Source organism: Typopeltis vanoorti, chromosome 3, assembly GCF_054136105.1.
Source record: "Typopeltis vanoorti isolate ZY-2024b chromosome 3, IOZ_Tvanoo_1.0, whole genome shotgun sequence".
Taxonomy (NCBI): Eukaryota; Metazoa; Arthropoda; class Arachnida; order Uropygi; family Thelyphonidae; genus Typopeltis; species Typopeltis vanoorti.
Window position 1 is genome coordinate 114,317,485 of NC_143551.1, and position 27,967 is coordinate 114,345,451.

Consider the following 27,967-nt stretch of genomic DNA (forward strand, 5'->3'; position numbering starts at 1 on the left):
TAGAGCATATATAATTTATTGACTTCCAGGTACACTCCAAACATTATTTTAATGAATTTTATGCAAAATTTTTAAAATATGAAAAATGTTTTCTATCTACCATGAACATTAATCGAACGAGTAGATAAAATTTAAATAGTGAAGTACACACATTTTGAGAATATTGGTTTTTCTCTAATGGAAGTATCTAATTTCTTTTGATCTCAGAAGAAATGGTGGTCATTTTGAACGTTTCGTACATGAAAAATAAATCAATAAAAATTTAAAAAAAAACGAGATCACGTTAATTAATGTTAATTAGAAAATAAAATTAATATCGTCTTTATTAATCTAAAATGTGCTTGTGCTCCATCTATAAAGCAACTTTTGAAAAACAAATGAAAATCACCGGTAACAGGGACGGACAAATGTACGATATAACATGACGCACCTGGAACATTTCTTGTTTAGCTGCATTAGTATTGTTAGCTGTTAAATACTCCCAGATTTCGCATTATTAGATTTATGCAAATACAACGCGATCATGACGTGTTTGACTGCTATTTCAATAGATTGCACGTGGGCTAACGTTCGGTTGGTCTACTTAAATCTTTACGACTTCAGTCCAAGACTTAACATCGATTAATTTAAGTAAAGTGGAAGCACGTGACTCAATTACAGTAGTTACTAAGGGTTAGAGATTAAGCACAGTTCACAGATGTAGATAATGTAACTAAGGCATCCATTAAATTAAAAAAAAAAGTTATAGTGGCAGTGCGTATTACATTACATGCATTACATTATCCGCGTATTACATTACATTCACACCGCAAAACAGACAAGTGAGATAAATTTGAATGTTGGTGTGTTCGGTGAGTTTGTACATGGTTCATCTCAAACTGCTTTCCAACGACTGCTGAGCAAAATACTTTGAAATTTTGTAATGTTTATAGCGATCATGTGACATTATTTTAACGAATAGAAATACAAACATTAGGAATACAATGCCACACACACAACAACAACAACAGGACGTTCTTTGATATCGTAATACATATATGTACAAAATAATTCGAGCCATGCAAGTGGAGGGGGATAATCTTAGAAGGGATTTCAAACATCAACCTTACAGTTTCTTCTTCTTCTTCTTCTTCTTCCCAACATGGAATTTAGGCCGAGTGGTCTGTTCCGGTCTCATGCCATCTCTTTCTTGGTCTTCCGATTCTTCTTTTCCCACTTATTTTGTATCTGTATAACATTTTTGGTAGTCTGCTGTTGTCCATTCGATTTAAATGTTCTATCCATTTTTGTTTATACTGTCTTATATAGTAATTAATTGGTTTTATTTTCAGGGATTGTAAAATTTCTTCATTTGTTTTGTGGTCCCACTTGGTATATCCAGCTGTTTTTCTGAGGAACTTCATTTCTACTGTTTGAATTCGTTTTTCATCTTTATATATAAAGAAATAATATTTTCAGTGAAAACTGATGAGCATGGTCGGCAGTATTAGAAAAGAAGACCGACAGATCTAAGTTCGGAGACCCTTGTCCTATGGTAAGAATAATCTTGAAATCTCGGTGTTCGTGACGTTGACCGGCAAGCAGGTGTCATTAAACCAAGGTAGTGCTGTAGTATTGACAAACTCCCAACGAAGGAAGGTAGGTCTCCAGTAGCGAGGATCTCCCCAGTTGATTTTAGACGGATTCCATACCTAATAAAAAAATAAAATAAATTAAAAAATTTAAAAAAAATCAAACTATTTTGAAATGAGAATAGTCAAAGAGATAACTATTATACAATGATTTTGACTTGGGATAGCGCTAAAAATGTTGTTTAAAGTTATTGAAATTTGATTTAATATAATAAAAAAAGACTTCATACTGTTAACAGTATCACGAGTTGTCTTTATTATTAATTATTAATTAATTATGATTAATGATCATTATTTATATTAACTGTAATTAATTCTGCACATCTTTTACATTTTATAGTATTTGGAGATTGACATTTGGACATCGATATTGATATTTGGACTAAGGAAAAAAAATTAATGAATATATTCCGTACTGCTGCATTCAATTTACAACAGCAAAATTTAAAATTAGAGTAATCTTCGTATTGTTCTTTTAATAGACATATGATTAAGGCATTTGATTTGATTTGATTAAGGCAGTTGATCGTATATCGCAATAAAAATGCCATATACGGACAACATTCTGAGTATCCCCATGGGTTTAAGGATTTTTCCAGTTTGATTTTTTTATAAGCATCTGAGTACTAAATCTCTACTATCTTGGTTTCCTTATTCTTGATGTTAGGAGGTGAATTAAAAGATCATGTTTTCCTGTCAAATGGTGATGGATGTTTTGAGACGAATAACATGGATTTTCCCCTTCGATCACCAGATATCAATTAATAATTATTTTTACAGATATATACGCACTCCTTTGGAAGTTTTTTTTTTATCAAGAATTAGTCGAGAAAACGAAATTATTGTTACTTAATTGTTCATTTTCTCACATACCAATACATGGCTTGAGAAACACAACATCCACAATAATTATTTTAAAAGTTGGTATTTATACAGTAATAATTCACGATAAAAGATTCCAAAACTGAAAAGTACATCATATTCGTAAAAAAATTCTTTATATGCTCACATGACAACTAATTCATCTGATATGGAAATATAATGCTATAGAAATTAATAAATTTAGTTTAATCCTTTATCCAAGTGTGAGCAAACAAAGTTTGCGCCTGAAAATATCTTCAGGACTGGGGTAAGGTAGTACAACACCGGGCAACTCGCAGCAAAGGTGGACCAAGCTAACATCACTCCTATCTCAGTATCCCCCATAATGCAAAACACATCTCCTTACGGATATGTATAATGTTATGCATTAAGGGAAAGGCCACTACCCAGACTAGTTTCGACCTTTATTGAGGTCTCTTCAGTGGGAGCTAGGCCCAGAGGTGGAGATACCAGGCAGAAGCAATGGCAGGTCATCTCTACCTATAGGAGTTGCCAAACAGTGTGCCACCTTTTGTGGCACACCGTTTGGCAACTTTTTTCTATAGCACACCGGTGTGCTATAGAAACTATCAAATTTGTATAGTTTCGCCAAAAGTATTCTACAATACTTCTTCGATAGTACCTATATCAGCACCTATGGCACTGATATACGATAGTACTATATCAGCATATATCATTCTTTTTTATGAATATGCCCACAAAGGAAGTGATAACACTATTCGCAGATGAAATCTCCAGGAAAATTATGTCATTTCCTAAAGCGCTGAATAAATTCAGGTTACTTCATGTACCAGAACACTGATATAAGCGGAATTTCGTATTGACAACTGGAAAGAGGAACTTCCTCTTTTTGGTGGTGTTCACTAATATCGACGTGGAAACATTTGAAGAAACTGTTATGAACAACTTCCCTCTACAACATTAACGGGAGAAAAATTATTGTTTTTAAAATATAAACTTATGGTCTAAAAAACTCTTCAGGAATTTTTAAATAATCTGAACACCAACATCCAAAATTCAAGCTCACATTCAATTGGAAACCAATGAGTTCTCTTCTGGATGTCAGGCTGTCTCGATAATTCTAAAAATTTCACTATACAGAGAGCCTACATAAGCCAAGTCTATTAAGAATAGCCTATGGCAATTCTAAACAGACTTGGTCTGCTTAGGCTGGTCTACTTGATTACTTGAACAGAGGAGATGTAATCTGAAACAATCTTCTTCTATAATGGATTGGCTGAGATAAACTACAATAGAACAGTTCGCATTTCCTTGTATTTTGCTTTCGTTATCAGAGTAGATGTTATATTCCTCATTACTTTCAGAGCTTTCGCCTTCTTTCTCTTTCAATATATATGTTTGTTTGTTTGTTTTTCTTAGTTGGATGGGTCCGTTATTACTGAATTATGTTTCTGTGTGTGTGTGTGTGTGTGTGTGAAATAAAATGTAAATGAAATAGTGTAAATACAATATGTATAGGATATTTTTCACTTGCTTATAAAATTTGCACATGGAGTATCTTCGCAACTAGTCTGATTGTATATAGAAGCTATTGATTAAATTGATTTCCTCAGTATCTCAAGCCTCCGTAGCTCAGTCAGTATAGACCAGTGATGGCGAACCTTTTTACCCAGGTGTGTCAAACTTTTTTTTTTTTTTTTTTTAAATATTGACGTTGTTGATGTGCCACTTGCATACATGCATTACAAATGTAACTACATAATCATAGATGGTGACTTATACATATCGTAATAGACTATTTATTTAATAGGACATTGATATAAAATCTATGAATTCATATCATACAATTAATTTAATAAACTGAAATTACGAACTTACATTACATTTAATGACTTTTCTGTTGCTGACTACTGGTAGAAAGTTCTTTCAATGACCAAACCTACCTTCGCCTTAACTGAGAGCGATCTTACACGATATATCGCAGTTTTTTCACCAGAATACCAATATTTTTCAACATCCAAGGTGTGCCACCTGAAACCCTCAAGTGTGTCAGTGCTGACACGCGTGTCATAGGTTCGCCATCACTGGTATAGACGAAGCTCTCTGGTCGGAAAGACCTGGGTTCGATTCCCGTCAGTAATATGAGGAACTTTTATCTGGTCTTTTTCGACGAAAGGTGAGTTAGCCGGTCTCGTACGGGGGTGTTTACCAGGAAATTTGGGCTTTTCGTCCCCCAGAAGGGGCACTACTCAGAACGGTTTCGTTGAATCAGTTGCAGAAGTCATATCTTTATTAAACAAGTAAGAAAATTCAGTGTCGCCATTTTATTTCATTTTTCACCATATTATTTTACTACTTGTATATAAATGGAAACTTGTTTATGAATCTTTTATTTACGCCGCTCCAGAAAAAAAAAAAAAAAGCTGGTTTGCTTGTAAATGGGGGGGGGGATTAAATAATAATAAAAAATTAAAAGGACAACAAAAGAAATTTATTTTCTATAGATTTAAAAACAAAAACTTCCGCGATAATTGATTATTTAGGGAATTTTCCATTGTTTCTTTGGCTCTTAACGATCCAGCTTGCTGCTCATCATGTACTGCGCAGGTTATTTATATTTTATTTCATTTATACATTACTAACATGTAACATATTGTATATAGTATTTTCTATTTAATTTCTTGCTAAAACTGACGGAAAGTAACGTGGCGTGATTTGTGTAGACCGGAGTCTGACCTCCATTCTATAAACCGGAGAAGGATTTCAGTAGAAATCTGAAGAAATAGCTAAATGTAACGGGGATTTTTATGTCAGGGGGTAGAGGGTTTTTTGGGGGGGGGGGGGGGAGTGATAAGACAATAATACATCCCTTATTAAAATTTTCTAAAGATTTTAAGTGGGGCTCTGTCCTACTCTTCAAATTACATCCCTGAAATACATTATCTTCATGCATCGGTCAAATTATGAATTGATTTTAAACCGAAAAACTTTCTATTTCATTCACACATGAAAAACTATTGTGAAATATCGTCACTATAATCATTGTTCATCTGTTATAAGATTTTTCATTAGATGAAAAATCTTATAACAGAAAAAAATCATCATATAATAATATTATAATTATTAATCACCTAATAATAATAATATTTGTCATCTCAGCGGAGTCTTGGACTAATTGCAGGAAGACATTCAGCACAGCTTCATTCCACTAATTAAATACATTTTGTCTGTTAATTGCTTGCATTCTTACATCGGTTCGTGTGATTCGCTAGAGGTAACTCTGCCACATTCATATGAAACGCCTAACACATCTTCAGTCGAAACATCTCCTTATAAATATTTCTCACGTTGTGGCGAAATTTCAATCCCAGTCTTTTTTCAACTAAGGGAGCATGTCTTATCGTTCTTGTACCTGCACTATAGAAATACTGAAATATTTCCAGCCAAAATTCGCAAAGGTAATATATATATATTTCAGTATGTATACTGTAAATCTGTGTGTGTGTGTGTGTGTGTGTGTGTGTGTGTGTGTGTGTGTGTGTGTGTGTGTGTGTGTGTGTGTGTGTGTGTGTGTGTGTGTGTGTGTGTGTGTGTGTGTGTGTGTGTGTGTGTGTGTGTGTGTGTTTCATTACATATTTTCTCTAATAAATAACAGATTGTTGTTACTGGATATCTCACCTGATAATAAGCCTCGATGCCAATGCTCATTGGATCGAAACCATGATCACCCCTAAGACACATATTGGGATAAGGATCAAAGGTAAAGTTCACGTGATAATTGAAACTTCCACCCACATTAATGGCTCCACGTATCATCTGAAAGTAACATAAAATTAATTGTTTACATAAACAAACGAAAATGATGAAATACTATATTTACAAGTGACGTAATGAACCTTATCTTGGAGTTACTTCAATACTACACTTCTTTTTATCTTTTAATCAGTGAGAATATTAATCGGTTTGAATGTATTTAATCAACTAGTGCACCTTCTAATGGCCTAAATGAAATGTTTACTTTTGTGTATCATCCACGCACGTTATCAACAATACATTTATCTAAATACCCAGCTTCGAGAATTTGTTTTATTTAAAAATATGAAAAAGTCTCATTATAGATAAGGATAGAGTATTATCGTTTAAATAAACAGAGAAAGGGAATTTTTTCACGCTATCGCTGATCTAATATGGCTTAGAGAAATACTTAGTCATTTTTCATGCTCGTATTACTCATTCAATGCTGAGCTTCATAAATTATGTCTCCTGAGGCAATTGTGAAAGCCTTAATATTAAGAATTTACCTTTACTACGGTAAAGGTAAATTAAAAATGTTCCTTTAAGTATACTAGGAGGGAGGTCGAGGGACTTACATTTTTAAGTGGTCGCATAAATTTCTATATACATAAATTTATTCGGCATCCTTTTGTCGCACGTAACTACCCCAGGCATAAAACTGCAAAATATTTTTATAGCAGGTTGCAGTGTCACAGATCATGGAGTTTCCAAATATATATTGCATGTGTTTGTAAAGCACCATAGATTTTAGATTTAATTTAAACAGAAAATTGATAGTAAACATATTATTCAAATTCTTTATTAAGAGAAGGATCCATGAACAAATTAAAGTTTAAAATCACATTTATTCTTAATGAAATAACATTAAATTCCATTCCAATCATATTGTAATACTTCATGACAAGTTTATTACTGAAGACTAAGAAGTCATGCGTTGAAATCTGCTCTAACAATTCAGATCAATCTGTCTAGAAAGTGTCAATTCAGGAAGACTCAGACTTGATTAGTATAATGTGGCAGAACTCCATAATTGCTGGAAAACGAATCTGAGCAGTATCCGAAGGATAGCGTAATTTTGAAAATGTTCAGGTGCTGTAGGACATCGGATTCCTCTACAGGAGTTCCGACTCAGATATTGTGCAAAATATGCAGCTATGGTTTCTGCAATAACCAGATCATCGAATCAAGGATACATAAGACATTCAATGTGGACACGTCGGGTTCTATCATTATGTGGATTTTTGTTCCCCCACATTCAACAATTGTGTCGATGTATCTTACCAGAAATATGAAAAGTCACGCCATTAGAGAAGGCTTGAGAAATGTATTGACATTAGCTGGCAGCGATAACATTTCCAGTGCGAACACAATGAACCGGTTAGGTTCATTATTAGCTTCAACTTATGTACGAGTATCACCTGAATCTTGTATACTTTAAGCTTCTGTGCACAACACTAAGTATGATAGGCCGTGGAATAGACAATTTGCGATTGGAAAGATAGAGTTTACAGTTTTGAAAGCTTCCCGTGTTGTTTCAAGTCAATCCGCATTCGCTATCAAATTAGCACTTCCTCTTTTACATCAATACAGAATCAGTTTTCAACAACAGTTTATGCAGTATTTTTCTAGTGAATGCTATCCTTATTTCTCTTTTAATTTCCATTTCGCATTAAATAGTTCTTTGGTGCACCCATCCCAGATTTGATATGGGTGAGCCAATAGTATTAATAGTTGTTCAGAAGGATTATGAAGCAAAATAGTTGGTTTAATTGTAATCACTCCCGAAGCAATTAAGGCTTCGACAGTGGTTACAACATAGTCAATACACCAGAGAAACTGTGTCGTTCAATATCATGTCTGTCAATTTCGGCCATTTTGCCTGTTTTGAGGAAAGACCTCAGTTTCCAGGAGGAAAATCTTTCCACCTCAGTATGAGACTGACTCACTCAGATTGAGAATGAAGAATTCCTTGGATGCGAGGAACCCCTCATGGTTCTTCTCGTCCTCAACAGCGTTTGAACGCAGGTCTAAGACAGGACTGAGTTTTGAAAGCACTCATGGTATATATATATATATATATATATATATATATATATATATATATATATATATATATATCTTCTGGAAGTTTTAGTGATTTGTATAGTTCAAGTTCTGAACTATACAAATCTCAAGAAGGAGGAATGTACATGTACTGTCATCAACAAAAGTGTTAATTGGATTTAGATTCAACTGGAGGAGGCTATTTAGTATACTGAAAGAAGATATACTAAAAGATTGGCGAAAGAACAGAGCGAAACTTTAGCATCAGTAGCAAAGTTTGAGGAAAATCTCGCCACCATCAGCATGTGCAACCAGAGAGGAAGCAGGCAACTTATTTGGAAAAGCCAGCAGAAGTTTGATTATCATAAGAATCAATGATAATCAAACCTCTGAGAAACGATAGCTGCACTTCTTTCTCCATAATGAGAAGTAAACTACTCAGTACTGAGTAAACATTGGTCGCAGAGACTGTTCTCTCCAGGGAGCCACTTTTGAACAAATCAACTACACAGTACTCTTGAACAGAAAACATAACCTCAGAGTCCCAAATTAGGATTTAAATCGGGTTTCGGTACTAGCTCAACTCAAAGAGAAGGGACTTTTACCATTTCATTTAGCCTTTCTTTCTTTCCATTACAATTCTCCTAGAGAAAAAAAATAATAACGTAAACTTCTTTCTTGGAAAATTGTGAATGTTTTTATTCGCTTAACTGAAAAAATACTATATTAATAAATATACAAAAATATATAACACGCTTTAAACTCTTACCAACAAAATTAAGTGGCATAAACATGTCACTATATAAAAAATTTTAACCATGCAAAAGTGCTGCGATACATGTTGCTATAAAAAAAAAAGTACTGTGATATCATCTGTCTAAAGAGAACTTTGAAAACACTTACTAAAGTTTGGCCGATGGCTTCACCTCCTACTCTTATATTTGCCATAGGGCGAAGTAAGTATTCATCATCTTTCGGACAGAAAGTGTCAATACCAATTTCGGCACTCAAATGGATTCCCAAGCTGAGCTGCAAAACCCAAATGTTAAACACATACAAGGGAATGTGAACAAGAGGTCTGTAGCGAAGTTCTGATGGAGTACAACTCCGATGACGAAATTCTTGTCTGGTCTTTCCTAGTACCTATAGTGCGACAAAAAAAAAAAAAAAATCAAACAAAATGCAATATTTATGTTATGCAAATCTATAAATGTACGTATAAAATATGCATTTATAAAATTATAATTTAAGTTTAATAAATACTGCACACATTTTATCATACTATGTCTTAAACGTATTTCCTATGTACAAAAATTTTATTTTTAACTGTTTATGAAGTGTTATGACAATCATTGCGTGAGTGACTAAGTGCTCCCTATAGCTACAGATACACGCTAAACTGATACAGTATTAATGATGATACCATAAAAAAGTAATAAATTTATTTTAATCAGCCCGATTGAGCTTTTTTATGTGGGCAAACGTGAGTACTTTAAATGACATATAGTTGCTGTTGTAATGGAGTAATTAAATACTGATAGGAGGTGAATAATCAAAATAGCAACGTCAATAATCATAAAGGTCTTCATTTGATAAAATGTGCTGTTATTATTATTATTTTATTTTTATGCATTCTCTAATTACAAGAAGTCTATTTCTAGAATGTACATATTTCGTCATATTTGGAATATTTTTTACGTCTTTTGTAAATGAAACAATGCTGCATATCCATTTCATATCTTCACAATAGCGTGAAGCATTTAACAAGCAATTGGTTAGTTCAGCATTTGACATCAAGGCTATGTGAGTTTTAATTGCCCAGGATATTGTCTAAAAACTTTAATGGGATACAGTTCCGACAGATAAAAAGAGAGCAAATAAACTGGAAAAGTTATTAGCCTTTTGATGAAAGATTTCAATTTTCCTGTTTGCCTGTTTTGTAAAGAGAAAAAAAAACGATTTCCTGGAGGGCATTTTTTTTTCTCTCTCTACAACTACAGTCCTTCGTCTTTACTTGTATTTTTTTTTTCTCCTTAAATATTCCAGTGCGGAAATCTTACAGTCACGAAAATGTTCTTTTCTCCCATGCAGGAACCCTGTAAATGGCATTACAATTTCGCTGACGGAAATCTGTTAAAATATTAACTATTGTTTTGCTTGATTAATTTTAAGGCACTTAACCGTGCTGCAAGAATAGTATTGTTTATAAGCAGGCAAGGCTGATTTCTGTTTAAGAATCGTTGCGTAACTAAATCGATTTCACCTTACTAATTCTGAGAAGTATATTTCAAGGTCTTTATAAGCTGACTCAGTTGATTTTTTTTATTAAAACCTTCTCATGACAATCAGTTTCCATTTCATGACCTTCTGTGGAACCTTTGAATTGTATACAGGATGGACCATAAAGTCACGAAGGAGTATAAAATGTGAATAATTTTTTTTATTATTATTAATTGTGTTCAGGTATTCTAAGGAACATTTGGGAAATTAATCATGGAAAAGTTCAGTACCCAACAACGAACTAAAATCGTGTAATTTTATTTTGAAAATTAGCATTCGATTACGTAATTTCGCGATCTGCAATTAATTGGCCAAAACGTTCTCCAAATCTGACGACTCGCGACTTCTTCCTATGAAATTGCTTGAAGGCATGTGAACAAGCAAATCCCAGCCAATCCAACAGCTGAAGGAGAACATTCGTACAGAAATCAGGGCGCTGCAACCAGAAAGATTAACAGCTCTCATGGAACATGTCATAGAAAGGGCCCCCTCTTTGTGAAGCCGAAGGCGGAAAGTATTTACATGATGTAGTTTTTCATAGCTAATAGAGAAAATCTCCAGGTTCTGTCTTTCATTATAACGAAAACAAAATAAAAGTAATTAATAAATGCAAACGTTATTAAATGTTTAAACTCCTTCGTGACTTATGCACGTGCATCTGTATATAGGCTACCCTGTATATGAGAAAGAGAGAGAGAGAGAGAGAGAGAGAGAAAGCACAATATAAATCAGATAAAAAATATTATATCTAAAGGCTCGTTGGTTTGAATTTAAATTCTGATGTTATACTTCAGTTATGTTCAAGATATTTAATGTATTGATATCTATTTTTTTCCCCTCGTATGGGATGATAAAATTTACCAGTTTTTATTTTTTTTTTTTAATAATTCGAAAATCATATGATATTTGATTACTGGAGGGACAATATAATGGCCTCCGGATAAATGCAGAATTTATACATCGTATACAAAAATTACGGTATATTTCATTTTCAACATTATAACTTTTTTCCCCACTTATCGACGAAATTAGTCTTTTCCTCAAAAGATATGATTTGTGCTACACGTGTGATGCCTGTAGCACAAACCATATCTCATAATTTCAAATACTTCTCGGGTCCCGACTGAATGACCCTGATACTATCAGTTTGTTGGTTACGTGGCACTTGGTGTCGAGAGAAGGACACATTCATATACAATATTTTGCACTAGGGACCGTCACAATCTTTTCCCCACAGTCATCTGAAAGTTTCTGAATCTGTAAAAATAAACATGCAATGTTCTCACCATTAATGTGCAAGCAACTTTACATACGTGACTTAATAAGTTTAGTTACAGAATGTTGCAAGAGTTAGGAAGTGTTTTAATAAGAACAATCGATCACATATATTGCAGTAGCCTGCTTTGTGATACTTCGTCTAACGCTGTATTTCTTTTCTAAATTTATTTCTTTTATGTGTAGCTTCAAAAGATAAAGAGAGGCCCTCGAAAAATAATCGTTACATAGTTGCTGAAAATAAATCTGATATCAGTATTAAATTCACCATTCAAATATGCGTATCTGATATTATTCAGATTTGGTTGTCGTAATGCAGGAGGCAACACTTTTTCATATAGCCCAGAAAGCGAAAGAATTTCACTTTCTGGGCTATGGAAGTGAAATTCATCATCATTCACCATCTGTTACCTACGGCTTCATCATCATTCACCATCTGTTACCTATGGCTTCATCGTCATTCTCAATAAAAAAAAAATCAACAATGAAATTATACAAATACACAACGAAATGCATGAGACGGCCTGTATTCTCTGTGGCATTGATTCAACAGTCTAAAACTTTACTCTAGGATGTTTGTCCACGTTGCCACAATGGCATCGCCCAATTGTTACAGACCGAATGGTGGCACGTTGCTGCTGCGAAATACTCGTTACCTTATCCCTGAGATGCTCTATTGGACTGAGGTCTGGGTACTGAGCTGGCCACTGAAGTAAATGAAACTCGTTTTAATGTTCCTCGAACCGCTTCAACCAGCAACGCGCTTTGTGGCATGGCGCATTGTCTTCCTGGAAGTATTCATTTAACAATGAGTTAACTGTAGCCATAAATGGGTAAACATAATCAGCGATAATAATTAAGATAGGCTGTGGCAGCATTCAGGCGGTGTTCAACTGATATCAGGGGACCTAACGTATACCTGGAAAACATTCTCCACACTATTGCATTCCTGCCACAAGCTTGAGCTGTTGCCGCCATATTCTGGTTCTACCATCAACAGTGTTGGTGATCATGTACTCACTGAAGCTGCATCTTCGTTTTCTTAGCTGATGGCATTGGAACCTGAGATGGTCGTCTGCTCCTGTACTCCATCCGTGATAGCGTGACACGAACTGTACGCTCGGAGATGATGTTCTGACCACCACTAGTCTACTGAACTGTGATTTGGCTGATTGTGGTCCTCCTGTCAACTTTCTTAATTCTTGTCATTCTTCCCTCTGACCTTCTGCATCAATGAGTGTTCTGTCCACAGGAACTGCTGTTGACTTGAAGTTGTCTGGTTATTACACTCCTGGTACATCCTAAAAACTATTGTACGTGAAAAGAACGGAAGAGCAGTTGTTTTTGAGATACTGGCACCAACAATTATACCGCGCTCGAAGTCACTTGTCACTTCTTTTACCCACTCTAATGCATCAAACACAAAATAACAGCGGGACTTACTCAACGTTTTCAGGAATGATCTAAAGAAGGAAGTGTTCCTAATAAAATGGCCACCTAGTATATATTCAAATCGTAAAATATCCTGTTGGCAGACTATTTTGTGATTTGAAAGGAAAGTGGGACTTTCTCGCCAAAGACGGCGGATATCTGGTCACCAGAGGTATGAATAGTGTGGATTTATTATAGACTATGTGTTCGCATAATTATCTGCACGTCACCAAACTCAACTTCTTTGATTTTCTCAATGCACTTCACTGCGTAAATTTCTATACTACTTTATGCCCATACTTACATTAACGTAGGCATGAGTTGTTCCAGCTCCATGGTAAAAATAAATGGATCCAACATCTACTTCTTGACCAAGAAAATCCACATCTGCTACAAACTTCGTGAAAACTTTATACTTGGGGGGAGAACTGGGATCTTGTACTCCAGCAAACATTCCTAGACAAGAACCAACGATATCATATATTAAGCTATTTAGTGCCAGAGAAAGGAAGCTACCAATTTTATTATTCCTTAGTAAAGTGTAATAACACTGGACAAATAAGGAACTATGAAGTGCGGGTGTGTGGATGTGAGAGGGTGGGTGGGTGGGTGGGTGGGTATGGATATACGCTTTGAAAAGTAAGTAAACATTGCTTTCCTATCCTGGTAAATAACATGCATTCAGACATTTATTTAAATTAAGCAGATATTTAAGTTAAAATTTCCGTTTGACAGAGAATATGAATACATATTCTCTAATGTGTATTCAAATTAAATATTATATGACTTGCTTTAATTATTCATGGAAATGTGATTATTATTAATCTCTTACGTAATTTTTAATTTGTTGCTAAACTACCCATCGTGTTATAATTATAATAAAAGCTTTTATTCTTCAATGTATGGATGTTCTGATGAACTGTATTGTATTATAATAAATAAAAGTCCCGTAACTTCTTTCATTTCCCCCAAAGGAAGCAGGAAACTCCTCAATCCTACTTACATTTTTTCTTTTGCTATTTCTAATTTTAGACAAGGCCGGATTTAGACATCAGCAAAGCAAACACATGCTTGGGAGGAACACATTTACAAAGGTACAAAGGTAGCATCCCATCAATATACATAAAACAATAATTAACACAACCAAAAAAAAAAAAAAAGAGAAAGACTAAAATATTTTTGCTTGGGGAGGCAAAAAACCTAGAGCTGTTTCTGATTTTAGACACGTATATAACTGATTTAAAAAAATAAAAGTGTTACAGTCGTGTTTAAAATGAGAAGTAACATTTCCGGGATAAGTTTAGTTATCGTTTTGGCAATTAGGGATAATTTTCAAAAGGAAATTAAAAACTTTAATTCCAAAGTATCAGTATATAAGTTAAGTGCTATAAATTATGGGTTGCATATTAGTACTTCAGAGTTAAGTTTTATGGACAAGATGAGTGCAAATTATCATCATTACTTCAAGGTTGAAATAATAGGCCTTATGGCCTATTATTTCAACCTTAGAAGCCATTGGAAAGTTTCTTCAATGGATGACCTGGTTCTTCTTTTTTTCTGAAGGTTAATAATAAAGTACCTGTTTGGGACAATCTTTAGCGTTAGAACACTTTTTAAGTGATATAAATGACAATGTGATTGGTCTTCATAGTTATCGTATTGTACGAAATATGTGATGATTTAATGCATCATGTATTCATCTTTTTTATACATTTAACTTTCTTGTCTTCCTTAATACTTAAGATAGGCAGGGTAGAGTGTCTGACTTATCTTAATCACTGAAAGTACATTAAATTAATAATGAGTTTTGGTAATATTAATAATAAGAACAGCAATACGTGAACATCGAAATATCAGAACGCTTCATCATTAGCGCGGTACACTGTTGTATTTAATGAATGATGTAAACGTTTTGGCATCATTTAAGAAAACATTTCCGGATAGACAATTTGGCAGACGTAAACTCATAAAAGATAAAAAAAAGAGTAGTTTCAGATTATGCAAAGAATCCAGGAAATAGCCGAGAATGAACTTTACAGTATGGCCCAGCATTCCGCATTCCACAAAGACCTGAAAAGGAGCCAATATTCTGTAACTGTATAGTCTCCGTATTAAACATTTAGAAACTACTTCAATAGTAAATGTTGAGCGTTTGGGTTATCTTATTATAGTACTTATTTTTGTACTCTTTACTTTTCAAAAGAAAAAAAGAAAGAAAAAGAACTGTACACAGTGAATCACTGTGCAGTTAACAACGTGTCAATATACGATCAAGTTCACGATACAGCTTCATAGATAGCTTTATTATAAGTTTCGGCGTACACTTAAAGCTTAATATATACTTTGACTGCAGGAGAATTGTATAATAACAATAATTCACGAAGTATTAAAGTCTTGTCTGGTACTAGTAGAAACGACATAATCCACTACAACGAATAATTTTATAATCCACCTATGACGGTTAATTTCTACATCAACGAGGGGTCTCATAAGTCATAGTGTCGAAATGGTAGGCTTGCCTTTTATATACATAGAATGGACATGAAATTAAAATCTTTCTATAAAATGAAATTCTGCCCATTGAATCTTAAGCTTTCACTGACTTTCATTGTGTTATTAGAGATACCTTCCTGGTGGAGCGGGGCGAATCGTCCCACTGCACTAATAGAAATATATAAAGATAGACTTACAGAGATTATAATATTACCAAAATTTATAAAATTTAATTGGTATTCTCTACTGTAGGCACAAAACGCACAAGTCTGTAATATCGATAAAGGCCATCTAAAAAGAAAACAGAATCCAAGATGCAAATGCATGCCTCTACAGAAGAGATATCTTGGAAGAGTGAAAGAAGATAAAGGGAGGGAAAGAATTTAATTATGAATGTTTTTTTTTTGTTTTTTTTGGAGGGAGAGGACGTTCAGCAAAATGAGATTTTTTTTAAAGTAAAAAAAAAAAAAAAACACACACACACACACACACACACACACACACACACACACACAACAGAGAGAGAGAGAGAGAGGTCTCCATAGGTGTTAATACTAACACTTAAAAAAATAAACTGAATATTTTAAGAACACAGTCATTCAAGTTATCCTGCTTATTAGAATCCTCCTCTCCCTCCATCGGATTCATATGCCAAAAACCAACTATTTTCATCCAAATGACAAATCCAGATCATGATTGAATTTGCCACTTCAATCTTCTAACATTTTTCCTCTACTGAATCTGCTAAAAAATTGCTAATATTCATAATTACCTATTTGTGGAACAATTGAAATGCTTTATTTTATTTTAGTTTCGTTTGGAAATGTATTCCTCAAATGAAAAAAGGATTTAATATTTTTCTTAAGTCCAGTGTAATGTGATTTTTTTTTTGTGTTTCATATTCACCGAAGGTTATAAACCTATGGTATATATCACTACTGTGACAGGGCTAAAGAATTTTTAATCACTTTTTATTGCTTTATTTTGTTTTGTACTTTATTTATTTTTTATACAGAATACTACTCTCGAGACCAAACATGAATTTTTTTCAAGCTGCTTTTGGCCTCCGATAAGCGGGACATTGGACTCACACCACATAATGAAATCCATCTCCCACCAAAAGACAATCACAAACATCCACGGAAGGATTCGAACCCACAGCCCGTGGGTTGGAGAATGGATATGCTAACTACGCTGTCAACCAGACAGACTTCTTAGAAGTTTATTTAAAGCAATAATGTTCTGTTCTGGAACAAAAGAGGCCTAGTAGGCTGATCTTTGTTTTCGTAAAGATTGGCCTGCTAGGCAGAATGACTGTCTTTGAGATAAATCTGTTTATATAATATAAACAACTGTAATGCCAAGGCTAATATAACTGTCTAAAAATGATGCGATAAAATAAAAATAACAACACATTTATAATAAGCATACAAAATACATAAAACAGAATTCGTGCAAATGATAAACTATACATTGTGTAGTTTGATAGAAGTTTTACGTCGTTATGACAAAGTATATAATGACATGCTATCATTAAACCAACCTGAGTAGATTTCAGTGTTTGCCTTTTGCAGTCCAAGACGTCTATAAGCTAAGCAACTTTTTCTTTTATTAAAAGTTGTAACATCCTCTTGAAAAACTTCATCACTCTGAATAGGCCCATAGATACCTCCCTTCACCCACTCGTTGCAATTCACGTCGTCCCAGAACTGGTTGCGAACTCTACGTTTAGATCGAGAAATGGAGCTACCCGCGTTCTTTTTGACAAGTCGACTAACAACCGCTTTTGCTTTGGGATCCTTTTTACGCCTGAAGTAGCGAAGGAGATGAATCCTCACACACTTGATGTCGTCATCATCATTAGACTTGACTTTCTCGAGTATCATCTGATCCAAGTCATTGAATCCGCTCTGTGGCCATTGATTACTGACTGTATGCGAAAAAAAAAAAGAAAAAAAGAAATGAATGTTAGATTCAACAATTTTATTTGAAAATATGTACTTTTTTTTTTTATTAAATAAAGAAATTCTAAATTAAGCAAGCTTTTTAGAATATCCGTAATATATGTGTGTGAAGGACTGGCAGATCAGACTGACTTTTCTTGCTACTTGGGTGAATAAGAGAAATTCAAAAACCAGAAAATTTAAGTATCCTATTTTTTTTTTTTTTATTCACCTGGCTAACGGTGCGATTTCCCAGCCATCATAGAACAACAAAAGCTGCATAAGTAGATTGTTGCGCATGCGTAAAAATTCCATGATGTACATGGATATCAGGTATCAGAGATGTTGTAGGCTGAAGCAGGGAGAAGTATGAGGAAAGGAAACAAGTAGCCGAAATTCATAAGCCAGCTGATAGAAAAAATATGAACTAAATTAAAGGGCACGCTATTTCCACAAATATAAATAATAATTATTATTGTTACTATTATTAGTGACAGGTCTGTGGAATATTCCCTACTAGAATAGGTAGAAGGTTTATCGGTTACAAAGCTTAGTTGATAGGCAGAAAACAGAGAACGTGATTGAAACTTTTAAGATATTAAAGAGGTTTTATTTTATAAAATTGATACAAGTGAAAAATTTTAATATATGACAAATAGTCAGAGAACTAGGGGTCATCCGTGAAAGTTGTGTAAGAATGTGGTTTGTATATAGAGGCTAATGACTGAAACTGAAATTGCTCTAACCCACAGCATTTTAATAATAATATGTAACACCTTTACACCACTTGAATATGGGAATATGACTTTGCATTACTTCAATCTTAGTATCTAGTCTAGGTCTGGCTCCCACTATTGAAGCTTCGATATAAGTGGAAACTGGTCTGGGTAGTGGCACTTCCCATAAAAAATAGCATTATACATATCCGTAAGGATATGTGCTTTGCATTATGGGATACTAAAATAATTGACGTGAAGTTATTAGCTCTCTATAAAAGTAGAATTAAACGAAGAATATAACTCCTTAGCATCTTTAATTTATGGTATAACCAAGTGAAAAAAACAATCAACATCTCTCCCTAATCCAGAGTATTTTAGTAATAAGGTTTGACACCTTTTGACTACTTGTATATCGAAATATGACTTCTGCATTACTTCAGTAATGTAGAAGTCATATTTCGTTCATTACCCTTGGAGGGTAATGGATGGCAAGACTCGGTAATGGATGGCAATGCTGTATCCAATGAAGTTCTAACTGAGGATCGGCTATTGCTGTTACCCTCCTGTCATGATCAGAGCTTTAATTGCTCAATAACACCTTATCCCTACACTGTCCTGTACAGATAACGGGGAATATGAAAAGCAAAAGCATTCTTGCTTCGCCCCTTTAAGCCAGTCTGAAGTTTAGGAGTGGATCATTCTGCTTTTTTATATATATATATATATATATATATATATATATATTTATTTATCATGGAGGTGAGGATTTTCGAGTGTTTGTCGTTGTGATCGGACGTATTCCTTTAGACTCTGCCTAGTTGAATTTTATATAAGGTTTTTCGGGAAGCTCACATTGCACTGGAACTAACACAGTTCGTGACCTACTATCTCCCCCTCTGTATGAAAAAATATCCAGAGGTCTAATGGCCAGCAGGCCCCACCCGCAATAAAGACCGGTGGTGGTTGAATGGTATTTTAGGGAGGTAGGTCGCTGTACTGTGTCCAACTAAGTTCGCGCAACTCCTTTTTCCTTGTTTTTAGGATAGTCACCTATAATAAACTAACTTTTTGCTGGTAGACGCTTACTCTAAGCTGTCTACGGGATTAGCTAGTAGACTCTCAGTCTACAGGATTAATCGGGAAACCCGAAAACTGCTATTTGCTCTCAAGCCAAATTATGGACTCCCCATACGATGAGCTCGATTTTAAGCAGCTATTTGAAGATATATATTGGCATATATATCTTCAAACATGTAGGAGGCCTGCTGCAAAGAAAATAGTCAGGAAAGGTAGCAATTCACCAAATAGAAGAAGTTGAATCAGAGGACTGCCAATCCCCTGACCCTCTCCCCAGCACTTCTCAAGATAACAACAGAGAGATTATGTCGCCGGTTAACGACCAGCCCCTAGTGGACTCAGATAACTCTACAGACTATCAGGTTGTCAGCAGAAAGAAGAGTTCGGCAGCAGCAGATCCTGAATAATACATCAACCCTTGGAAAGAACAACTCCAATGGACTTAACAGCACAACCTGATGAAAGAATAAAGATCGACTCCAGGGCACAATCCAAAGAGAGGATTCCACCAGTAATTTTAAGAACAAAAGAAAAATGGTCTCTAATTACAGCGACGATGAAGAATGCAAACATCAAATTTACATCAGCCAAGAGTACAGATGAAGGAATCCGGATTCAACCAGAAGGAATTTCGGACTACCGCCAGCTCACCAGACTTATGGATGAACTGAAAGTCCCATATCACACGTTTCAGCCTAAAAGCGAAAAAAATTTAAAGGTGGTAATCAGAGGACTGGCTGAGACCATACCAACCGAAGAAATAGCCACTGACCTCAGATCACAAGGCCTTGAGCCGATTAAGATATCGCGCATGTACCGAGCAGACAAGCGCCCCATGCCTCTGGTCTTGGTCGAGATCAGTAAAGACCATAGAGAAATTTATAACCTTAAAACTGTCTGTAACTTGGTCATCAAGATTGAACCCCTCAGAAGGAAGACATCCGCCGGACAATGCCATCGCTGTCAAAAGTATGGGCATGCGCAGAAACTTTGTAGGACGGAATACAAATGTGTGAAGTGCGGAAATAATCATCCCTCGCACACATGTGCCAAACCAAGAACCACTCCTGCTAAGTGTACCAACTGTGGTGGCCCACATCCAGCTAATTACAAGGACTAGGGAGGCAGTAACCCCGCCCACTCAGAAGCGAGTCACACCTTACATCGGAAATTAAAGTACGAAATATTACACCTGATAAATCATATGTCTCTGTAGTTTCCTCATGCAACAAATCGGCAGAAACTACACTAAGCAGCCAAAACTCTGCTGCAATGCTTGCTGCCACTTTGGGAGAAATGCTATCAGCATTTAGCAAATCAAATCCAAACCAGGCTGACACAAACAGATTTCTCAAAAATACCCAAGTCATATTCTCGTCGATTAATGGATAATTCGGCCATCACAATAAATTCTATACAGGTTGCATTCTGGAATGCTAATGGACTCAGCAACAACATTCTAGAACTCCAAGAATTTGCTACCAACTACAAAATTGATATCATGTTAGTTAATGAGACCCATCTGCGGCCATGTGATAATCCCAAGCTAAGAAATTACTCGTTAATTAGAAATGATGGACCTAATGCCAGAGGTGGCGGTACTGCAATCTTTATCAAGAAAAAAATCCATTATAATGAGATAAAAAAGATTCCTACAACTAATCTGGAAAAAACACGCATAGAAATTTACACCATTAATGCAAGCAACTTAAAAATATATTCTGTTTATAACCCTCCAGGCAGAACTCTGCTATCCTCTGATTTTTCTCAGCTGCTTGACACTACGGAAGCAACAATAGTAGTAGTAGCAGGTGATCTAAACTCAAAATATCCCTTATGGAACAGCAGGTGTACCAATTTCAACGGAAAAATCCTTTCAAATTTTGCTAAGCTGAGAAATATTATCATCGCAGGCCCGATTGAACCAACACACTATGGAACACATGGCAGGCCCAATGTATTAGATATTGCCATATTCAAAAACACATCTCATCAATTCCAGCTGCAAGTAGTTAACGACCTCAGTTCGGACCACAACCCAGTACTTCTAAAACTGGGAGAGGGTCCGGAACTTATTTCCAGTCAGTCATTTACTAACTTCACAAAATTCAAGGCTACAATCAACACTATCATGGATTCAGTGCCGAATATCTCCACTTGTGAAGAAATTGATGCAGCAGTCAACAACCTGGGAAGAAAAATTCAAACTAGCTTAAATGCAGCCTCTTCTATCTCCACTCCAGCTCAAGTAAACCTACTTCCAGAAGAAATCCTTGCTCTAATCAAAAACAAAAATAAAATCAGACGTTGCTTTCATAACACGCTATCTCCTCAAGTTCGCCAAGAGCTGAACAGAGCACCAAACTTACTCTGCTATGCACTAAAAGATCATTAAAAAAAACTACAATGGGAAAGAAAACTTTGTTCCCTGAAAACTGAAGATAAATCCTTGTGGAAGTCGGCAAAGGCTATTCGTATGGACCGTTCCAATATCCACTCCATTCAGGGAGAAAGAGGTATAGTTTATAGGGACGATGAAAAGGCAGAAGCTCTTCAACTTCAGTGCAGTCCTAATTATGCGCATGCGGATTTGGTCTTCATAGAGAAAATTCACCGTCGAGTCCGTACTGCGCTCCAGCAGCCTAACAACTGTGAAGATATCTGTCCCACCTCACCTAAAGAGGTCTACTCAATCATTAGGAAGCTCAACAACAAAAAAGTCCCTGGCCCAGATGAAATTAACAACAAAACAATCAAGGCCCTTCCGCACAAAGCTGTCATGCACTTGGTAGCAATCATAAATGCAATGCTCAGACTAAACTATTTTCCATCTCGATGGAAACAAGCAGATATAGTCCTCATTCATAAGCCGGGAAAAGCGCCTCAGTTGCCGCAAAGTTACAGACCCATCAGTCTCCTTTCATGCTTGGAAAAGATTTCAGAAAAAATCGTCCTCAATCGACTTCAGGATGTGGTGAACAAATCCAGTAGTGATAAATTCGAATTGATCACTACTGGATTCATTTGGCGACAACATACAGGTGCTGTTTTTCTGGATGTAGCAAAAGCCTTTGATAAGGTTTGGCACAAAGGCCTCATCTATAAATTATTTATGGCCAAAGTTCTGCTCTACCTTATCAAACTTATCGCCTCCTTTCTAAAAAACCGGAAATTTCAGGTCAAGTTGAGAGGACTCAAATCCTCTTTGAAAAGAATCACTGCAGATGTTCCTCAAGGTTCGTTGCTCTCCCCGCTGCTTTTTAACATCTTCGTTGCTGACGCCCCTAACACGACATCAACCACCACAGCTTACTATGCGGATGACATGGCAATTTTGAGTAGATCTCTCAGGCCGAACTTAGCTACACAACGCTTACAGACCGCAGCAGCAAACCTGGAAAAATATCTCAGGAAATGGAGAATAGCTGTGAATGCCGACAAAAGTACTACCATTCTCTTCACAAGACGGAAAACATCCCTACGGAGAAGTCAAACTTTTAAACACAACTATTCCATGGAAATCCAGCACCAAATATTTAGGTATTCAATTAGACAACCGCCTCAGCTTTAACTCTCACATCTCTCATGCCTGCAACAAAGCAAACTCAGTAATTGCTCAGCTCTACCCTCTACTCAATCGTAGAATCAAAATCAGCCTAGAAAACAAATTAAGAATATACAAAGCAATCATCAGACCCATACTGACTTCTGGTTCACCAGCGTGGAGCCACACCTCTCCTAGCAACATCAAAAGATTACAAATAATCCAAACTAAATGCCTCCGAATGATCTTCGATGTCCCGTGGTTTGTAAGGAACACCACCCTCCATCAAGACGGAAACCTGCCAGACATACCGACGTTTCTCCTCCAGATAGCAACTAAGTACTTTACTCAAGCATCACTCCATCCCAACCTACTCATTCGTGAGTCATCAGATTACGATGAAAAAGACAGATGCAAACATAAACGCCCAAAGGCGGCCCTGATCACAGATTGAAATCTTTCAACACAGTCCTAATTTGGGGGAGCCAAGTGCTTAAAACTTTCTTCCTTTAAACCGGGAATCATTCATAGCGTTGAAGGGATCAGAGTCTACAGGACTGATATCCATCAAGCCACATCAGTTATCAGTCCTTGACATTCAGTGTGGCTCTGGCATTCACTCCTGAGATTTCTGGATATATAAATATATTCAATGTGGGTCTGGATTTCACTTCTGAGATTTCAGATGGATATATAAATATAAAATCAGATTATCAGAAAGATGTTATGGTAATAATTTCTCAGATTCAGCTGTCCATAGGATAAAAGGACAGGGTGACATTTGGAGTTTTGAAAGTTCTGAATACAGGGGGAAAAAAAAGCTATCTTGTTTAGTAAACGGCCAATCGAAAACTTTCACTGCCCGCCCCCACCAAGTAAATTATAAATATTTGAGCCTTTAATAGACATAAACTACTATATTTACGAAACTGGGCTTTTACTAAATCGGACAAGTTCTGTATTGAAATAGAAAATTAGGATTCGCTATTTGGATATAAGATGACAGTTAAGAAATATATATATCTAGGGGCCATACAAGGAAGCTGGGCAAGAATGTGGTTAGCAGGGATGTTAGAGCTAGGTTTTTTACTTTGGAGAGTGGTGAATGAGTGGAATAAGCTGCCAGAGTCTGTTGTGGGTGCTATGACCGTGAATGAGTTCAAGGCGAGGTATGATAGATACTGTGTGAATGTTGAATAGTTGTTCTTGACATGATGTTAGGGCCTCCCTCGATGAGTCTGTTGACTCCTTGGAGTTGCCCGAAGTAATAATAATAATAATAATATATGTGTCCGAATTTTGACTCATTACTAGAGGAGAACGTCGTTGTTAGTTGTCAAAGAAACGAAATTGGATGTACGATATGTCATATCTATTATACTACAACAAGCTGTCATGTGGTAATGAATCACTCTGATGGTCCATCAGTCTCACGCAGCTCCTGTTCCTTGTAGTAACTGGCGTTTGGTTCTTGCAAGTAACCCTTGCAAAACTGTTAAAAGATTTTCACCCAACCGTTCATTTTTATGTAAATCCCATCCACTAAAGGTTGTAAAACATATTGTACTGGTACCGTAGGTAAAATCAATGTTAGATAATTCGAAAAGCCTGTGTTAGGGTTCGAACATGGAACTTTAGTCACTTCATGCCTCCAGGAAGCTGAGTAGCGGTCTTATATAAGTTGATGAAATTGATCTCACATAATTCTTAGTTTTACCTGAACAAAAAGGCTTCACTGGATATGTGATGATATATATATATGGATATAAATTTGTAATAATATATATAGAGTGTACTCCGTGCAACAGACTGCATAAAGTTATAAGTGAATGCCAAATGTGATGGGCTGGATTATATGAAAATACAGTTCATAAAAGTATTGTGTTGCATACATATGTAAAATTACACTTTTCATTAAAAGTGTAATTATCTCTATCTCTCTCCTCATCCATGAATAGTTTAGCGAGACAGGTAACAATGAATTGCTTGTCTGTTCGTAAATGTTATCTGTCCTTGTCGTTCTTATCTTATTACTTTGATAAGGAAATTTATTACTATTCTCAATTTTCTGAAGTCATTCTCGTAGAAGATCGACTCAAGGTTGTCTCACAGGAAGTGTCAGATTGAAGCTGATTTGCGCTCCAGTATAAATCGTTTTTTTTTTTTTTTTTTTTTTCTGTTTTCAATTAGGGCGCAGAGTTCTACAAAATCGAAAGAAAAGTAACTGAAGTGTTTGCTTTATCATATTTAAACACTTGACAATGAAGTTGCATTAAAACAATGTAATACCACGCTCAAGTACTGTCTATCACAAACGTGATGAAAAAAACAAAGGTCTTTTTCTCTTAGATAATCACTTTATGGATGTTGTATGAATATAAAGATTGGTCGAGTAGTCGAAAGAAAAAATCGTTCTATTAGCTTTACTAGAATAAACAAGTGCAAACAATGCTTGAAGTTCCCATCGGAACTTTTCCAAGATAACAATTATAGACTTTTAAGGAGTGTTATTATTTATTTCAATAACGCTTTTTGCATATTTCTGTACAATCTAAAAAATTAAGTCGCAAACTATTTTCAGTTTTAAGGGGGGAAACACAAATTATGACTAAAATTTCATTTTTAAAGATAAAATTTAAATTTAAGTTTAATAAATGATTATATTTTCCCCCGTCAAAGTTGTGTGATTTGAGATGATCTTGAACAGTTGTAAAAATTAGAGAGTTCTGGTTATAATGATAGTCGAACGAAATATTTTATAATATATTTTTTTCAAAATATTATGGGTGACTTTGAAAAATAGCAAGAAATATACATATAAGAAATTTGTTCTTAAGAATAGCAGCAACAGTGAAAAGAATTTAGATTAGTCATGGCCTATGGATAGAGGCAGTCGGAATGATGTATATTTCGGGGAGGGGGGAGGTAGAAAAATGGATGTCATTTCAGATGAACTGTCTACAGATGTATCTAATACCGTCGATAGGGTGTAACAGAGAGACAGACGCGCCTAGGGTATAAGGGCGCTCGTTCAGCCATACCGATGAAGTTTTTCTAAGCTTAAACTGATTAGAAATTATTTGCTAACAGCAATGATCCAAGAAAGATTGATTGGTCTAGCAACTATATCGATAGAGGCGGACATAGCTTATAATTTAAATTTAGAAGAGCTTATAAACAGTTTCATTGCGAATATCCTCGTGGAGCAAACATTGAATTAATATTATTATGTAATCGTCTTGCATTAATGTTTCTCTTGTAATAAAAACAAAATAGGAGTTGAAAATTTTCTTATATTTTTGTCTTATAACCCATCAGGGGCGATATTTAATTGTTTGCCTCAGAGCTCGATCTAATCTGGAGACGGTCCTGGATGTATATTTAGAAAAGGCATGTTGGATCAGTTCAAATAAACGTCTGAGTTCTAATCGGAAAGTGAAACGACATTATGAGTATATGATGGATGACGCACAAATGACCTCCATTCTCAAATGACCTCTCGACTTAAATAAGACAGACTATATTTTAGACGGGAGATAATAAAATTACTAAAAGTCTAAATATATATATATATATATATATATATATTGACTGATGCGGTTCTGCTTGGTGGTAGGGGGAGCCTGTCACTGAGCAGAGCCACCGCTGAGTTAAATGATCACTGAGGTCGCTCATTGTTGGGTGATCGCATGAGTTTTTGGAGAGGTAACCAAGAGTGTAGTCGGGCCATGACGACGCCCTGGTACTTTTTTAAAACTATCAAAATTTTTAAATTCATTATAATAAATTATAAGAATTATAATAATGAGATTTATAATGCATTTCCAGCTTTCGGTCAAAAAATGCAGCTTGCTGCTCTTGTTATTTTCGTTTCAGAAAATAAGGCAATCTCTCTGCCATATAGCCGTCGCAATAATAATAATAATAATAATAATGCCACACTTCGTGTTCTGGATTTTTGTTTCCCAGGTAGAGCCCTTGCACTATTTCTTTTAGGACTACACCCCTGGAGGTAACCACGCACTTAAACAGGGTAACCAGTCTGGATAGTGGCCTTTCTCATAATACATAGCATTATACATGTCCGTAAGGATATGTGTTTTTTGCTTGGCATCTTTAACGTATAGTATACCCAAGGTAAAAAACTTTATATATATATATATACAGGGTGTTCGGGATAAATTTGACATATTTATAATTAATTATATTTTTCCGTAAGTTACATGTATTAACACACACTTCTCTTCATTTAAAAGTTTGGACCCTTCTTCATTCATATACAAGATGTCAGAAAGGATGGATAGCTGGAACCCACCTGAATCATGGAAGAGAATAACTTGTATCATGATGATTCGTGCCCGCCATCAAAATAAGGATATTACGACTGCTGCCCAATGCTCCCTGAATACAGTAAAAACAATCAGGAATGAACTAGAGACTTGCAATGGTGACTACGAGGATGTAGCAAGAAGAAAGATCCCTAGCAGACGATCTGATTGCGTTCGTACAGCAGAATTCCTCGCAAATCTGCAGGAACAGGTGTTGAAGAACCCTGGCATTGGAATTTGGGCTTTGTTCGTGGAGTTGCTAACTGTAGTCAAGCCCTGGATAACAAGGGTAGCCAATGGTAGGCCGTATGTATGGCAGCAGGATTCGGCCCCTTGCCACACCTCTGGGAAAAGTCAAAAATGGTTGTCTGAAAATTTCTACGACTTCACCAGTCCAAATGTTTGGTCTCCAAACTCCCCAGACCTTAACCCCATGGATTATTTTGTATGGGGCGCAGTTGAAAAAGACACCAATCGCACTTCCAGTAATACAAAAGCCCAGTTAATGGATAAAATTAAAACAGTTTTTGCGGCCCTTCCCAGGGAGACTGTAGCATCAGCTTGT

General features: G+C 35.6%; 1 protein-coding gene across 1 annotated transcript in view; it reads right to left on the reverse strand.

Moving 5' to 3' along the window:
- The window catches only part of LOC150108482 (uncharacterized), a 69,800-nt gene continuing 41,833 nt past the window's right edge, over positions 1-27,967 (reverse strand). The window contains exons 13-17 of the mRNA XM_090415890.1: positions 17,335-17,721; positions 13,603-13,754; positions 9,216-9,455; positions 6,153-6,290; positions 1-1,691 (exon numbers count right to left, since the gene is read on the reverse strand). Coding sequence (XP_090272016.1) covers positions 1,530-1,691; positions 6,153-6,290; positions 9,216-9,455; positions 13,603-13,754; positions 17,335-17,721 — 1,079 coding nt within the window. The 3' untranslated portion in view covers positions 1-1,529. The remainder of the gene's footprint in view (positions 1,692-6,152; positions 6,291-9,215; positions 9,456-13,602; positions 13,755-17,334; positions 17,722-27,967) is intronic.